Source organism: Chrysemys picta, chromosome 14, assembly GCF_011386835.1.
Source record: "Chrysemys picta bellii isolate R12L10 chromosome 14, ASM1138683v2, whole genome shotgun sequence".
In the NCBI taxonomy this organism is placed as follows: domain Eukaryota; kingdom Metazoa; phylum Chordata; order Testudines; family Emydidae; genus Chrysemys; species Chrysemys picta.
In genome coordinates this window covers 9632665-9648546 of record NC_088804.1, presented here as the reverse complement: position 1 = coordinate 9648546, position 15882 = coordinate 9632665, and the positions used below count along the sequence as shown (strand labels likewise).

At 47.4% G+C, this 15882-nt stretch overlaps 1 protein-coding gene across 2 annotated transcripts in view; it reads left to right on the top strand.

The window, feature by feature from the left end:
• Positions 1–1506: 1506 nt before the first annotated feature.
• The window catches only part of SLC12A3 (solute carrier family 12 member 3), a 55146-nt gene continuing 40770 nt past the window's right edge, over positions 1507–15882 (top strand). For both annotated transcript variants that reach the window (XM_042852325.2, XM_005306263.4), the window contains exons 1-8: positions 1507–1882; positions 4314–4460; positions 8052–8127; positions 8740–8835; positions 11269–11408; positions 12327–12437; positions 13264–13375; positions 15569–15699. In XM_042852325.2, coding sequence (XP_042708259.1) covers positions 1583–1882; positions 4314–4460; positions 8052–8127; positions 8740–8835; positions 11269–11408; positions 12327–12437; positions 13264–13375; positions 15569–15699 — 1113 coding nt within the window. In that variant the 5' untranslated portion in view covers positions 1507–1582. The remainder of the gene's footprint in view (positions 1883–4313; positions 4461–8051; positions 8128–8739; positions 8836–11268; positions 11409–12326; positions 12438–13263; positions 13376–15568; positions 15700–15882) is intronic.

The following is a 15882-nucleotide window of genomic DNA, read 5'->3' as shown; positions in this document are numbered from 1 at the left end:
GGCCCTGTGCTCGCTAGAGGGAGTGTAACTGTCCTGTGATCTAAATGCCTAACTCTTGGGAACCTGCCCATCCCTCTGAGTATGGCCCAATAGCTAGGGGACCAACCAGGGACTCGAGGAGAGCTGAGTCCAATTCCTGCTCTTCTGCAGACTCCCTGAGTGACCTCACTTTGGGCGAGTCATTTAGTCCTTCTGTGCCTCAGTTCTCCAGCTGTAAAATGGGGGTGTTAGCACTGCCCTACCTCACTGGGTTGCTGTGAGGACTGAAGGTTGTTAGTTGCTTAGGCACTAGGGTAATGGGAGCCAGAGGTAGATAAGTTCACAGCTTTGCCCCCAGGCTCTGCACATGAGTGGAGAACGCTGTGTCTATTAATCAGACCGATCATCCATGGGCGCCTCCCACCCCCAGTGCTGAGATGAGAACTGCAATGCTACAGCCCTGTGTCCTTGGACCCCAGCATGCAGAGTGCTGCTCTCCCATTTCCCACACATACAAAGAACCACAGCCACAAACAACTCTACCCCCCATCTACAATTTCCCTCTGCTCAGACAAGAGCCTACGAGCGGCCGAGTTCCTCCCGTGCGGTACTGCGCACTCTGAGCTCCCGCTGAATCAATAGGCGTGGAAGGCACTCAGCACCTTGCCATGTGAGGTCTCTTGTCTCATGTCAGCCTCCTCTCTGCTCCTTCCCACAGTCTTGCTGGGGTTGGCAGGGGAGCTTTCTTCTCTGCCTCTCCTGTCATCTGGAGCACTGTATCCCCCTCACATCTTCCTCTCTCCATCAGAGCCCTGATGGAGACATTTCTTTTCTCCCTGAGCCATCATTTAAATCCTCTCTCTCTCTCTCTCTCTGGTTTTATTTAACTCTACGGCTTCCCTATTCTACACTGCAAAGACCTTTGGGATTCCTTGTGGGTACAGAAGGTGTTGTCTAAACTAAACTTACATTGAAGGTCGGTGAATCTGACAGAGTGTGCTGCATGAAGTTACGCGACATAACAGAGAGTACTTTTCTTTACACACCACCACCACAGGCTAGCTGGCTTCTCTTTGGCAGGGTTAAACTCAGCAGCTGTACCTGAAAGCCTCTGAGCTGCATGGGCAGTGACCAGAAAAACCCCATAAACTTCCTCCGTAGCCACTTTACAGAGGCCCTTCAGGCTGGGGCAATATCCCCGAGAGAGATGTGTTGTTTTTGTTTTTACCTAACAAATTGTAGCAGGAACAGAATGTACCTGGTTAGGCTGCAGGGGAAACATAACTCCACATTCTCCCACTGATCTGTCCTTGGGACTTAATCTCCAATCTGTTATCGCAGCCCCGATCAAGCACTGGGAGTCAGCGATTCGGGTAACAGGCATTTTGATACCCCCTCAGGCTAGTCTTTTCCACGACCAGCTCCGGGTGGTTCAAGCCAATTAGTTTTCCCCATGAGTAATTGATTAAGTGGCGGCCAGTTGGTTCGTTCTGGTTTCGCTGTGTATAAAGTCTCCATATGTGCCTGTGTGCCGCCTATAGTATCACAGCCTCTCCATCGCTTGACCAAAAGGGACCCAGGCAGAGAGAAGAGCAGGGATAAAATGGCGGAGTTGCCAGCCATAGAATTAACTGACTTGGCCCATGCCAATGGCAGGTTCACCATTAGCACCCTGATCAGCACCGAGGACAGCAGCAAACCTCACTATGGACAGCCTGACGCTGCCGCTTGTGAGGCTACCCATCCCAGCCACCTCACCCACAGCAGCACTTTCTACATGAGGACCTTTGGCTACAACACCCTGGATGTTGTGCCGACTTATGAACATTACGCCAACACGAAGGTGGCGGGTGAAACCAATAAAGTTAGGCCCACGCTGGCAGATCTACATTCTTTCTTGAAGGTAAGCTATGTAGAAGGACTGTCTCTAGCATCGGTTTACTTGAGCAGTGCTGTAGTTTGTGTGTAGCAAATACTCTTTATGTACTTATCTCTGTCCCTGTAGAAGAAACATAGACTTTGAAATGAGCCTTCTGCAAACACGGGTCATAGAAAGATTCGCTGAATAACTGTGAACCATGGGTGGAAATCGAGATCTGTTCTTAATCTATTTACTAACAAGCAACAAAGGTGAAATCTGATGCTTTAGGTCACTGCAAATGGTTCTCCAGCTCTATTGCGGGCAACCAACAACTTCTGAGCGCTGAGTGCCCTGTTTCCACCAGGAGAAAATGTTGGCCGTTGAGACTTAAATATCAGGCAGATGGATCAGCTCATGACTCCATCAGCTTGTGTCACCATCCTGAGAGGTCAGAGGTAAATCACACGGGCGTATAGGATGAATATTGCTGCAAAATGCATATTCCCAAACTGAACATAAAACAAAGGTGTGGTAGGATTGTAACCAAACTACCCTCATGCTCTGCAATATTTTCACATCGATGACATTCTACTGCATATGAAGAGGAAGCCTGTCTGCTCTCCTATAATAACATGGCCTTGCTTTCATCATGTTCACATACAGTGAAATCTGTCTGTCTCCAGCTTGGGAATCCGCCCCCTCCTTGGTCCAAAACGTCCCATAGCTGATGCTCTTCAGAGCAGATTTTCCCTCCAGGCATGGTGAGGAGTGGCTAGGGAAGAACTGTAATGGCCAGGATGGGGATTGGGAGGGTCACCTGCATTCGGATGTATTTCTAAGTTATTCCAAGGGTGCCAAGAACATGTAGCTAGGTGCCCCCCTTTTTAGCATTTTTATAAACTCAAGTAAATAAAGAAGAGAAATGACCTGACAGAGGACTTGCAAAACTCAGTTGCTTCCTAACAAAGTCAGGGCTGAGATCTTTGCCCGTGAGTCTGCCTCATAGATGGTGGTGTAGGGTTATGTTTCCTTGTCCCATCCTTTTCTTTCCTGGGGGATAAAAAGAATGCTGTTGAAGTCTCTCTGCACAGTTATGGTCATTTACCTTGACCTTGCAGCAAACAGAGGTATGCTTGTGGTTTTTAATTTTCAAGTGAAATTAGCAGTGCTGAAAGTTCCTGGCTTGATGGACCTAGAGACTCAAATCCTGTATTTATCCAGCAAACGGACTGACTATGGGCAGGGCACGTTTTCCCTAAACTGCCCCCACTATTGTACCCCTTACTTGGAGGGGGAAGAGGGCTCCATGGTCTGTAAAATCTCTGGCCTTATGGGTATCTATCTGCATCCCAACCCAGAACCCCCTTCTCTGTTGCCAAAGCTCTTAAGAAAGTAGTCATGGAGGTTCAGTAATTTCAAACAAGTTCTCTTACTCTAGGTATTGGGAAGGGGTGTACCAGCATGACACAGACGCAAGCAGTAAAAACGGCAGGGCTGTGTAACATGGTCAGTGCTCATCCTATTGCGAGTCACTCTGGTGTCGTGGTCTGGGTCACAGGCCTCCTCCATTGGGGTCTTTTGCTATCTCAGCATTCCATGGATGAGCTGAAGATGGACTCATTTCTCTGCAGCCTATAGTCAACAAGCGCCTGGGGCTCACTGAAACCTGCCATCATCTTGCCCCCGTGCCCAGAGATATTTGTGTTGTCCTTACGCTGCTGATGAAAGCTCCTTTTGAGGCATCCTGTGAACAGTGTTTTTCCCATGCTTCCCACTATGGGGGATTTCAAAAGCACCTAGGCACCTAAATCCCACTGAAAACACCTGCATCTTTAAGCACCTAAATACCTTTCAAAAATCTGGTCTTTAGCCTCTATTCCCCATCTGTAAAATGAGGATAACAGCACTTCCCAGCCTCCCAGGATTGTGTGAAGATAAATGCACTAAAGATTGTGAGGTACTCAGATCCCATAGTGATGGGGGCCGTGTCAGGCCTTAAAACAGACAGATTGTGAAAATCTCACCCATAGTTCCTTATATTTTCACAGCACTGCACAAATATTAACTAATTGTGAAGCAAAAAAAACCCAAAGTCTCCACTCCCCAGATCTGCTACTACTGATGAAAACCACTATATACAAGCTAGGTATTATTGTTATTTGCAAGTTCTGATTTACAGTATTTTAAGAAGAAACAGGAGTACATATCTACTTGTGTGGTGGTGTTATTCATTATTTGTATGATGATGGTGTGAACTGAAATCGGGGTCCCATTGTGCTCAGTGGTGTACAGAAACCTAGTGAGAGACAGATCCTGCCCGGCCAAATCTTGTTAGCACAACATTCCTGCTCTAGGATTAAAAATTTCAAACGGGAGGGTTGAAAATTGACAAGTTCTAATATGTTCCCAGACATCTTCCTTTCTGTCCCACCTCTATGCCCTGTTGTAACTTGATTTCTCTCTGCTTTCTCAGTCGGACAATAGCCGTCTCCACAACCCAGTGTACGAACCCCAGAGAAGTAACGGCCTGAGTGATGAAACGACCGAGGAAGATGGTGGTGAGGGTGGGGAAAAGCCTCCAGGCGAGCCGGTCCGATTTGGATGGGTGAAAGGAGTGATGGTAAGGTTTTTTTGTTGTGTACAGACCAGAAGGAAGTGTAATGGGAGAGCTTGGGTCCTATGCTGGCAAAAATTCACGTATAGCCCAATCTTGCCACCTTCACTCTCCCCAAGTTGTAGATCACTCCTCAAGCCATTCCATTGACTTCAATGGAACCATGCACAGGGTAATGGCTTGGGTTTGAAAGTCAATGCAGAACTTTTCTTCTCCCTGGGTTCAATGTATAATCTAGCTTGTATTGGTGTGACAGATCGATGCAATCCTGATGCCTCATATGCCTAGTATAACCTGTTATATTAAGCCACATGATGGCAGGGAAGTTCAAGCTTGACAAATGGAGGGTACTGTAGGTAGGGAGGAAGGATGGTCCAGGGGCTAGGGGATCAGTCTAGGTTCAATCTGGTTCAATCTTGTGTTCTGCTGCAGGCATTCTGTGTGTTACAGAGCTACCCTGTGCCTCAGTTTCTCACCTGTGAAATGGAGATAATAGCACTTTACTTGCTGTGAGTTTAAGTACATTAAAGAGCGTGGGATGCTCGAACACTAGGGTGACAGGGCAAGTAGAAGACAGATTCAAAGGAAACATTTGAATAATTCTTGCACATTACTAGGTTCTAACCTGACTACATCCACTGGGTGTCTTTGCAGCAAACTCAGGGAGGTCTCTGCTCAAGGTGCCGAAAAAACAATCAAACAAATGGTTAGGAGGTGTAAGGAATGGGATGAGAAATCATACTGAAAATACGTTCATTTAATTATATGTCAATCAGATGCCTTGACCTGGAATACCGTTCAGTTCTGGTCACCCTATTTCAGGCAGCATTCAACAGAAAGAGTTGGGGGTGGGGCGGGGCGGGTCAAAGACCAGTGATGAAATAATTAGGGGCATAAGAAGGCTTCCATATGAAGGGAGATTGAATTGGGTCTGTCATCTTAGAGATGAGACAGATCAGAGGGATGGGATAAAAGTATACATAATAATGAATGGTCTAGAGACGGTAGATGAGACTTTTCTATTAACCCTTTCTAATAATTAAGGCTAGGTTTTAATCATGGGTACTTTTAGTGAAAGTCATGGACAGGTCATGGGCAGTAAACAAAAATTCACGGCCCATGACCTGTTCATGACTTTTACTATATACCCTTACTAAAACTTAGCGGGGGGAGGCTCAGGGGGACAGCCTGGAGGGCGCCATGGGTATTGGGGGGGTGCCACGGGTGCTGGGGGGGTGCGGGTGCTCGGCGGCGGTGCAGCCTGGGGAAGCGCCGCGGTTGGTCAGGGGAGCTGTGGCCTGGGGGAGGTGCCATGGGTTCTGGGGAAGGTGGGGCGCAGCCTGGGGGGACATCTCAGGTGCTGGGGGGGTAGCCCGGGGTGGTGCTGCAGGTGCTATGGGGGTGGGGTTGGCAGGGCTGGGGCAGGCTCCCTATCCAGCTCCTAGCTCCACATGCTGCCTCCGCTCCACCCCAAGTCCCGGTTCCTGAAGCTCCCATTGGCTGGGAACCGCGACCAATAGGAGCTGCGGGGGTGGTGTCTGTGGGCGGAGGCAGCACATGGAGCTGGGAGCTGAGGGAGGGGAGTTGCTGTCACCCTTCCAGGGAGCTCCCCCCAGGTAAGCACCGCCCTGCACCCCAATCCCCAGCCCTGAGCCCCCCCACACCCAAACTCCTGCTACGACTGGCCCAGGGGCTGCCCGAGCTGCTCAGGTGGTTCCCGGGCCAGCGGCACCAGGCTGCTGCAGAAGTCATGGTGGTCACGGAATCTGTGATTTCTGTGACCTCCGTGACAAACTCGGAGCCGTACTAATAACACAAGAACAAAAGGAACATTCAACAAAATGGAAAAGTGACATATTCAAAAAACAATAAAAAGAAATGCTTTTTTTAAAAACACAGAATGCACAATGAGCCTGTGGAACTCATTGCCACAAGGTATCAGAGGTAGCGCCTCCAGGTAGAGAGGAAGGATGGTCCTGTGCTCAAGGCATTAGCCTGGCCCCTGAGAGACTCGGGTTCAATCGTCTGCTCCACCACAGACTTCCTGTGTGATTTTGGGGAATTCACTTAGGCTACATCTACACCTCAAGCTAGGGGTGTGATTCCCCTGCTTGTGTACGTGTCTTTGCGCTAGCTCTCCTCAAGCTGGCGTGAGTATAAATAGCAGTGCAGCTGCGGTAGCATGTGTGGTAGAGGCAGTGAAGACACGGAGGAGCCATGCCGAGTACAGACCCACCAGCTTCAGGTTCGTAGATTCCAAGGCCACCTGGGGCCATTGTGCTCATATAGTCTGAATGCCTGTATAACAAAGGCCAAAGAACAGCTATAAAATAATGATAGAATCATAGAATATCAGGGTTGGAAGAGACCTCAGGAGGTCATCTAGTCCAAACCCCTGCTCAAAGCAGGACCAATCCCCAGACAGATCCCTAAATGACCCCCTCCAGGAGTGAATTTACAACCCTGGGTTTAGCAGGCCAATGCTCAAACCACTGAGCTATCCCTCCCCCGCAAAGGAACAGTGACCTGTTTCTGCCTGGTTTTGAACCGGTGACGTTTCGTGTGTTAGGTGAACATGATCACCACTACACTACAGGAATTTTTTTTTCTTCCCTACATCAGATCTTTTAGAAAACACATCCAATCTTCATTTTAAAATGGCCAGTGAAGGAAAATCCACCAGGCCCCAAGTACATTGTTCCAACGATTAATGACAGCCACTCTTAAAAACGTATGCCTTATTTCTCAGTCTGAATGCTTGGCTGGGTGGGTATGCGCTCTGCACAGCTCAGCTGTGTTGCCGCTACCAGGGCTACCGTGGCTACATTGCTACGTATACTCGAGCTTGCGTGAGGACGTGTGCGTGAGCAGGGAAGTCCCACCCCGAGCTTCATCTCTCTGTGCCTGTGTTCCCCAACTGTAACAGGCGGATAATAGCAATAGGCCTGGCCTACCTCAGAGCGGTATTGTGAGAGTAAATATACTGAAAGATTGTGACGTGCTCAGCTATGGCCCCGGGGGTCATAGAAATACCGAACACAGACAGATCACTGAGGCCGAGAGTTTAGCAGGATTCCGAACAGTGTTGCCAAGTGGACAGGGCAATGGACTAGGATTCCTGAGACCTGGGCTCCATTCCCGGCTTTGTTGCTGGGAGGCTGGGAGCAAATCATGTCCCTGCCCTGTGCCTCAGTTTTCCCATCTGTAAAATGGGAGATGATGATACTGGCCTCCTTTGCAAAACTCTTTGAGATCTACTAATGAAAAGTGCTAGATAAGAGCTAGACATTGACATGGATAACACGGACACCACAGAGTTGCAATAGGAAGGATTAAAAAACTTCTAGAAGGGAAATGAAGCCTCACGGTTCAGGGCTTAAACCAGCCTCTGACTGATGAGGTTAGGAGGAAAACTTCCTGTGAGCAGGTCACTCCACTTCATGGGGCTCAAGCATTTGGCACTAGCCACTATTGCAGATCGGATATTGGACTTGAGAGCCCTGGGTCTGAGCTGGCAATTCTGCCGTTTCGCTATTCACGCGTACGGTCAGCTGTGCAGATGATCACATGAGATTAACGTGGCTGTTTTCCTTCTAGATCCGATGCATGCTGAACATCTGGGGTGTGATTCTCTATTTGCGATTGCCCTGGATCACTGCACAGGCAGGAATCGGTAGGTGCAGCTCCATTCTCTATAGTTACCAGCAACTATGATCTTGTTTATATAATTTGTCTCATTGTAAGCCCTGACAGAGTGCTTGGCACTATTCAGGACACAATGAAAACAGTCTCTCCCTTCCCCGATATCCTTAGGCCCAATTTTTAAAGGTGTCCAGGGGTTGCTGCGCCCTCATTGCAAAGCCTAACTGATTTAGGAGCCTAAATCTAATTTTCTAATGTTATTTAGACACTTAGGAGCCCAAATCCCATTGACTGAGGGATTTAGTTCCTAAATCTTTTTTGAAAATAAGACATAGGCTCCTAAATCTGTTAGTTGTTGCAACACTTAGCTCAGCAACAACTACATACTTTTAAAAATCTGGGCTTTGGTGTCTATGGGGCAGCAATGGAGAAGATGGGATAGGGATATAGACAGAGGCAGATGCAATATAGAAATTGGGCTCAGAAGAGGACATGGTCCTTTATAGACATCCTGGAAGAAGTGGGTTGAGGGGAAGGGTGACTTTATGGATCAATGTACGGGGTGCCAAGGAAAAGGGTCAGAGACGGTGGTATTGCTTTCTTCACCAGGCAACAAAGTGCAACTAATTCCTCTTCTCTGCAGCACTCACATGGCTGATTATCTTCATGTCTGTGACGGTGACGAGCATCACAGGCTTGTCCATCTCTGCCATCTCCACCAACGGCAAAGTGAAATCAGGTAGTGTTTGGCTCCCATTTTCCTTTTGAGGGCTCTCATCGCCCACCGTACACTCCTGCTCCCGCTGAGTCCCTCGCATTCTGGTACTTTACATGCTGTGCTCGGATACAGCTCTGGTAAATGCCACTGAAAAGAGAGATGGAAAAGACCTCTTAGGCTATGTAGTGTCACCCCCATCTCTCTGCCCAGTACGGGACTGTTCCCTATATAGTGCTTGATGCATCTCAAGAAAGTTTGGGGGCTCTGCTTACCAAAAGATTGAGCTTTCAGTAGGACGGTGGGCAAAATACCTGGATGTATTAATAGGGGAATATCGAGCAGGATCAGGGAGTAGATATTACCTCTGCATACATCAGAGGGGAGACCACTGCTGGAATACGGTGTCCGGTTTTGATGTCCATACTTTCAAAAGGATGTTAAAAAACTGGAGAGGATTCAGAGAAGAGCTTCAAGAATTCATTTGTGGGCTGCAAATGAGAGACTTAAGGAGCTCAATCGATTTAGCTTAGGAGGAGGTTAAAAGGTGATTTAATCATGGCCCATAAGTACTTACAGGGGAGAAGATATCTGACACGAGGGGGCTCTTTAGTCTAACAGGCGAAGGCATAACAACATCCCAGAGCTGGAAGCTGAAGTCAGCAAAGCTCAAACTGGAAATAAGAGGCCACTTTTCAACAGTGATGGTGACTAACCATTAGAGCAGCTCACCAAGAGATGTGGTGGATTCTCCGTCACTTGGAATCTTTAAGTCAAAACTGGATGCCTTTCTAAAGGATTCGCTGTAGTTCAACCACAAGTTACTGGGTTCAGGATTGATTCAGGAATCACTGGGTCAAACCAGGGGCGCAACCGGAATTTTCCTAAGGAGGGAGCTCCGGTTCCTTAATAAGTAGCAGAGGTCACGTTCCAAAAGGCATGCGTTCCCCCCTTCGCATTTCCAAGCACCACATATACATCCTCACCAAGCCACCATCTCTCCTTCTGGAGGCTGTGTGAGGAGATGAGGTCTTGGGAAGCCAGGAGCTGGGAATGGGGGCAATCTTTCTGGTGTGAGGGGAGAGGTCCTGGCTGGCCCTGGTCTCTCCTGTGAGAGAGGAGGGGGAAGAGATCCCAGCTGGCCCCAGTCTCTCTGGTTGGAGGGGCAGGGGGACAGGTCCCAGGCAGTCCCTCTCACCTAGGGCTGGTCCTTGCATATGGGGAAGAAGTGGTGATAGAAGCTGTCAGCGATTGGCTTGAGGGGAGATGTCTCCTCCTGAAGCTCTGGCCCCCGGAATCCCCAGACCCAGCTCCCTGCTTCCCAGAACTCTGGACCGCCATCTCCTCAAGCTACCGCCTCCATCTCTTCTGCTTCCGGGCCCACTCTGGCAGGAGAGAGAGCAGCTCAGCAAGGACATTCCCATGACTTGTAGTGGAGTCTCCGGACAAGGGGGGCAGTCCAGGCTGAAACTGAAATATTAAATCTGACGTGTTAAATAAAGGTTCAGTCTGTTTTTGTCTTATCAACACCTAGTTCCCTCACGCCAATGTCTCAAGAGTTTGCTCTTGTCTAGTTCTAAGTCTCCCTTCAAACTCTTCCTTCTCCTAGGCAGGGATTCTTTAGGAGCACAAAAACAACAAGGAGTCCGGTGGCACCTTAAAGACTAACAGATTTATTTGGGCATAAGGTTTTGTGGGTAAAAAGCCTCACTTTTTCAGTGACATCTGAAGAAGTGGGTTTTTTACCCACAAAAGCTTATGCCCAAATAAATCTGTTAGTCTTTAATGTGCCACTGGACTCCTTGTTGTTTTTGTGGATACAGACTAACACGGCTACCTGCTTAAGATAAAGGAAGCAAAGTACAGACAACGATTCCTGGGACTCTGGGTAGCGGTATAAACCACCAAATCCTGAAGAGAAGGCGGGCAAGGGTCTTAAAACAAGGCAAGAATCAGGGGAAAACATAGATGCCAAGGCAAAGGCCGATATGCTTAATAGCTATTGGGCTTCAGTCCATAAAAAGGAATAATAGTTAATGTGGAAGTAAGACAAGGCAGGATCTGGGACGAGAACTGGTTCATCATCACTGAACTGTTTTCAGAGAAGCACACAATTAATGCTTTTTTAAATTAGAGATGGGCCTGACCCAAACCCCAGATCCAGACTTGCCTGAACTTTGATGTTCAGATCCTGATAAATGGCCTTGTAAAATGTTGAGCCTCTTTTCCTATCTCCCTGTGTCATTGTCACTCACCACACATACAGTGCATGGATGTAGGTAGGCGTCTGCCAACACAGGCCATAGTGTCCTACTTGTTATTAATTTGTGTAGAGGACAAAGAGCCATTTAAGGGCATGTTGTTCGGTTCGTGAATATCTGTGATCACCTCAGGTACTGCAATGTTGATCCTGCGTGTGCAGTATTTAAACAATGGAATGTTTCTGGCACGCGTTAGGTGGCACCTATTTCCTTATCTCAAGAAGCCTCGGTCCAGAGCTGGGTGGTTCCATCGGTCTCATATTTGCCTTTGCGAATGCCGTGGCAGTGGCCATGCACACGGTGGGCTTTGCGGAAACTGTGCGCGATCTGCTCCAGGTAAGGAATCAGAGTTGTTTCACGGTGCCCCTCCCCCAATCTCATCCGCAAGGACTTGTACCATGTCAACATTTAAGTTCTTCTTAAAGACCAACTTCTGCCATGCTGCCAACAGTGAACAGTTGTACAAAAAAATCTGTATTTGTTCTTCCTCTTTTCCCTCAACTTGTCTGTCATTAAACTTTTTGCTCTTTACATGCCATTGCGTGTGCATTAATTATAAGCAAATTAATTATCAATAGTTGACACATGATTGGTAATTAATCACTTATAGCCACTGATTAGTTATCAATACTCAAATCAATAACCAACAATTAATAATCAACAGCAATCAATAACCATGGAAATCATGCTAAGTAGAGATGACAAGGACCTAGTTGCTTTTCCACTCCACGTGTTTGCCAGTTCAGGCTTGTTCCATACAGCCTGCTCCTGCCTGGTTTGAAACTGGAAATTGTTTTTTTATTATTAATTTGTTTTAAAGATCATTTTAAAGCTGTTTATTTAGGAAGTATAAATAACTTTACAGATCCATACCTTAAACACACCAAAATGATATAGACCCATCCATTCACGCAGTGCTCTATGGAACTTAGGTAAGACGCACCCCCGGCATTGAAGAACTCCCAGTCAATAGTATGGCCATAATGTTTTAATGTAAAAGTCTAGAAAAATGCCTGGCAGACCAGATTTAAGGTAACCGCCAACTGAAATGACTTAGCTGGTTGAATGTTGGTGCAAAAGAATGATGGTTTTATAGGCCCCTTCATTCTCTATTGGTTGTTAATAAGAATTGGAATTTAAAAGTACATAAAGACAGAGGGAAGTGAAGGAATCGGATGCTGTCTGTATGGTTAGGGTCAACTCTGCCATCAGCTTCCAGAACTGCAGACTGCTGACTTGGGCTTCCTTTCTCAGGAACATAACTCGCCCATTGTAGACCCCACAAATGACATCCGCATCATCGGGGTCATCACAGTGACAGTGCTACTTGGGATTTCCTTGGCCGGAATGGAGTGGGAAGCAAAGGTAATGGTCTCAATTGTTAGGATGAACCTAGGAATTTCCATACCACAACACAGCCATGGTCCAGCGAGCCCAGTATCCTGCCTCCAACAGCAGCCAATACCAGTTGCTTCAGGGAATAGTGGAGCCAGACCCTCCCTCCAATAATGCACCTAACTGCAAGGTTCTTACCACCAGGAAAATTCTTCCTGACCCTTCCTGATGATTGGTTTTTGCCCTGCAACATAAGCGTTGCCAGCCCAGATATAATTTTCTTCTGACTGTTGAAAGTGTGGAATCTGTTCTCATTTACACGCATATCCAAATCTCTCTTGAATCTTATCACCACATTTGCCTCAAGGCTGTCCTTTGTCTGGTTCGTTTGTTCAGATGCTGCTATTTGCCTCCTTTAACTAGCCACAAAAGTCTGCTGGCCAAGGAACAGACAAACACAGATTCAAGGTTCATGCTGCATCTTGTAATATGGGTCTAGCCAGAACTGCTGCTTAGCTCAGCCTGTTAGGTTGGATGAGATTCATCTGTCCCCAAGTTTAGGAGGGGCGGGAAGCATGGTATGGAGGAGAGGTTGGCTCGCTCCTTTGCACCAACTAGCATTAGGGTATAAGCAGCATTGCAGCTTGCGAGGAATGCACAGGTTACTTACCCTGACCTACTAGTCACAAGGGCAGACTATTGCTTCAGGGGGCCTGTTTGCAGCTTCCCCATTGGAAGATGGGTGAAACTTCCTTAGGAGTTGCCCGCCTGCACTTTTCACTCCTCCCCTTTGTACAGCGTTTGCAGCAGGTACTCAGCCAGCAGATTGTTGAGCCGGATTCTTTTGGTCTCTCAGGCACAGGTGCTGTTCTTCATAGTCATCATGATTTCCTTTGTAAATTACATAGTGGGGACGGTGATTCCAGCCTCCGAGGAGAAGCAGGCAAAAGGATTCTTCAGTTACCGAGGTAGGTTCCAGCGGTGGCTAACGGCAGGAGTTTGGGGGGAACTCGTACTAATTCTCATGGATGGCTGGGAGAGCCGGCGTGAATGACTGAGATTTGCAAATAAACAGTGAAAAGGGAAGACAAACGCGTCCTCTAATGGAAGCGGAAGGATGGTTCAGTAGTTAGGGAGGCAGCCTGGGACTGGGAAGGCTCAGGTTCAAATTCTTGCTCGGCATCAGACTTCCTGTGTGATCTCATGCAACTTGTCTCTGTGCCTCAATCCACACCTGTACAATGGGGATAATAGAACTTCTCTACCTCCCAGGGGGGTTGTGAGGACCAAGACATTAAAAGATTGTGAGGCGTTTGGGTACTAAGGTGGTGGGGGGCAGATAAGCATATAAACTGGCTAGAATGTATTTTCAGTCAGTTTACTGTGTCGGCTGGAGTTTAGTTCTAACGATTATGGTGGAATGGGAACAAAACCGTAGTTAAGGTTGCACCAGAGTTTTCTGTTCCATGGGACTTTTAATTATGATAATGTGCGAGTAAATGTTCTCCGGTCCATGTCACAAAACGAGGAAGTCTTGGTGCTCGGCGTTCTCGCCATAACCTCCGCTGTTCCATTTCGGTGGAGAGGGCCTGGTTAGCTTTGTGTGGCTTATATGGCTTTTGGATCATAGAAGATTGGGGTTGGAAGGGATCTCAGGAGGTCATCTAGTCCAATCCCCTGCTTAAAGCAGGACCAACCCCAACTAAATCATCCCAGCCAGGGCTTTGTTCTACTGTACCAGCATGATTATGGTTTATTGACACATGTAGATGAATGCTCTAGTACAGTGCTGAACTGAACGTTTCCATACGGTCACTTTGTTCTCAAGGTCCTGGCAGTTAGTCGATAGTAGGGCAGCATGCAACAGAAATGTATTTTGTTCAGCTCTGTTACGTGCCTGCCAGGAAAACAGCCTCTCGTGTTAAGCGCCCGCTCTGGCCTGCTTGTTCGGCGTAAGAGCGGTGCTGTGACGAATAAGGCTTCTGGGGAGACAATGACACTTTCCTGGTTGTTCTGCTGAACGTTTGCAAGATGCTGGAGGCCCCTAAGGATCTACATCCAGGGACAGAGAGGTGAATGCTCCTGCAGTGTGTATGAGATGGACCAAGCCCGTGTGGCAGGGGACCCAGCCCAGTACGTGTTTCAGCCCAGGACTGTGCAAACCACTTTGGCTGAGTGAAGAGTGGGAGACCATTGGGACCCTAGAGTTCTTGTGGGTGTCATTTACCAAGCATGCAAGTACTGCACGTGCCTCGTTTTCATAGGTGCTCAGCATTCACAGATCCCATTGATTTCACCCCCGGGGATAAAACATGCCGGCATTTGTCTTAATTACCATTTGCTCTTTGACATAAGAAGGATCAAAATGAATCGGCTGAACGTGGCTATTTGTCACTGTCACACAGAACGCCCATTTATTGCCAGGGAAAGGGCTTATCACCGAGAGAGCTTGATGGATCAATGGGTGAAACCATCGTGATAATTAAGGCTGCGATTAAATGCTTCTCTTTCATTTAGTGAATTATGCCATTCCTGCTGGAATCATTCGAATCCCCTGGAGCAAAATCTCCAGACAGGCAGTGGCCGAATAATTTTTTATACCGAGAAGCATCTTTCATTTGGATTCCGCCTTGTCCACTTTAAGGCCCGACCCTATAACAGATTGAGGGGGGGGGAAATAGCAAACAAGAAATTAGCTCATGACACATCCTTTCCCAGCCCTCCTTAGACTTTGTGTCGTCTGTGTAGACCTTGATTTCACAATCAGATTGGCATGGGCAGATCCATACACCTGAGCAGGAACCCAGGCCCAAATTTGTAAACGTATTTAGGCGCTTTTGAAAATGGAATGTAACCCTCTAAATCACTTAGGCCTTGCTTTTAAATACCTTTAAAAAACTGGACACCTGTAGGCAAACCCACTGATCTGCTTGCCAAATCAGAGTCTTCGACTGTAAACTCGGATCTAACTTTATGACAAGAAAGCACCTAGCACGTTTTAGGGTGCCGTATAGATAACAGTAGAACGCTGCAAGGTTGCCTCCCAATAGCAGTTTGAAACACTGCAGCTACTGTTTTAACCATTGCCTTTAAAGTGAAAGAACCGTGATTAAAATGATCTAGTAGATTGGAATTGATAGAAAAATATTTTTCTCCTCCAGCTGATATTTTTGCTCAGAACTTTGTGCCAAATTGGCGCGGACCAGATGGCACCTTCTTTGGTTTGTTTTCCATTTTCTTTCCATCAGCGACTGGCATCTTGGCTGGAGCCAACATTTCAGGTGATTTGAAGGTAGGTTTTTACCACTCCCGGCCAATACAGCATCATAAGGCAAGCGGCACAGGTTGTGTGCTATAGGCAGGAATGAGGTTGTGTTAATCAAGCTCCGTGTGTCAGAAACGGGCAAACTCCAGAGTCGGTAAAACTTCCTTGATTGGCTTTTGATTTTGTAAATCCAAGAGCAGGCCTGGTTTG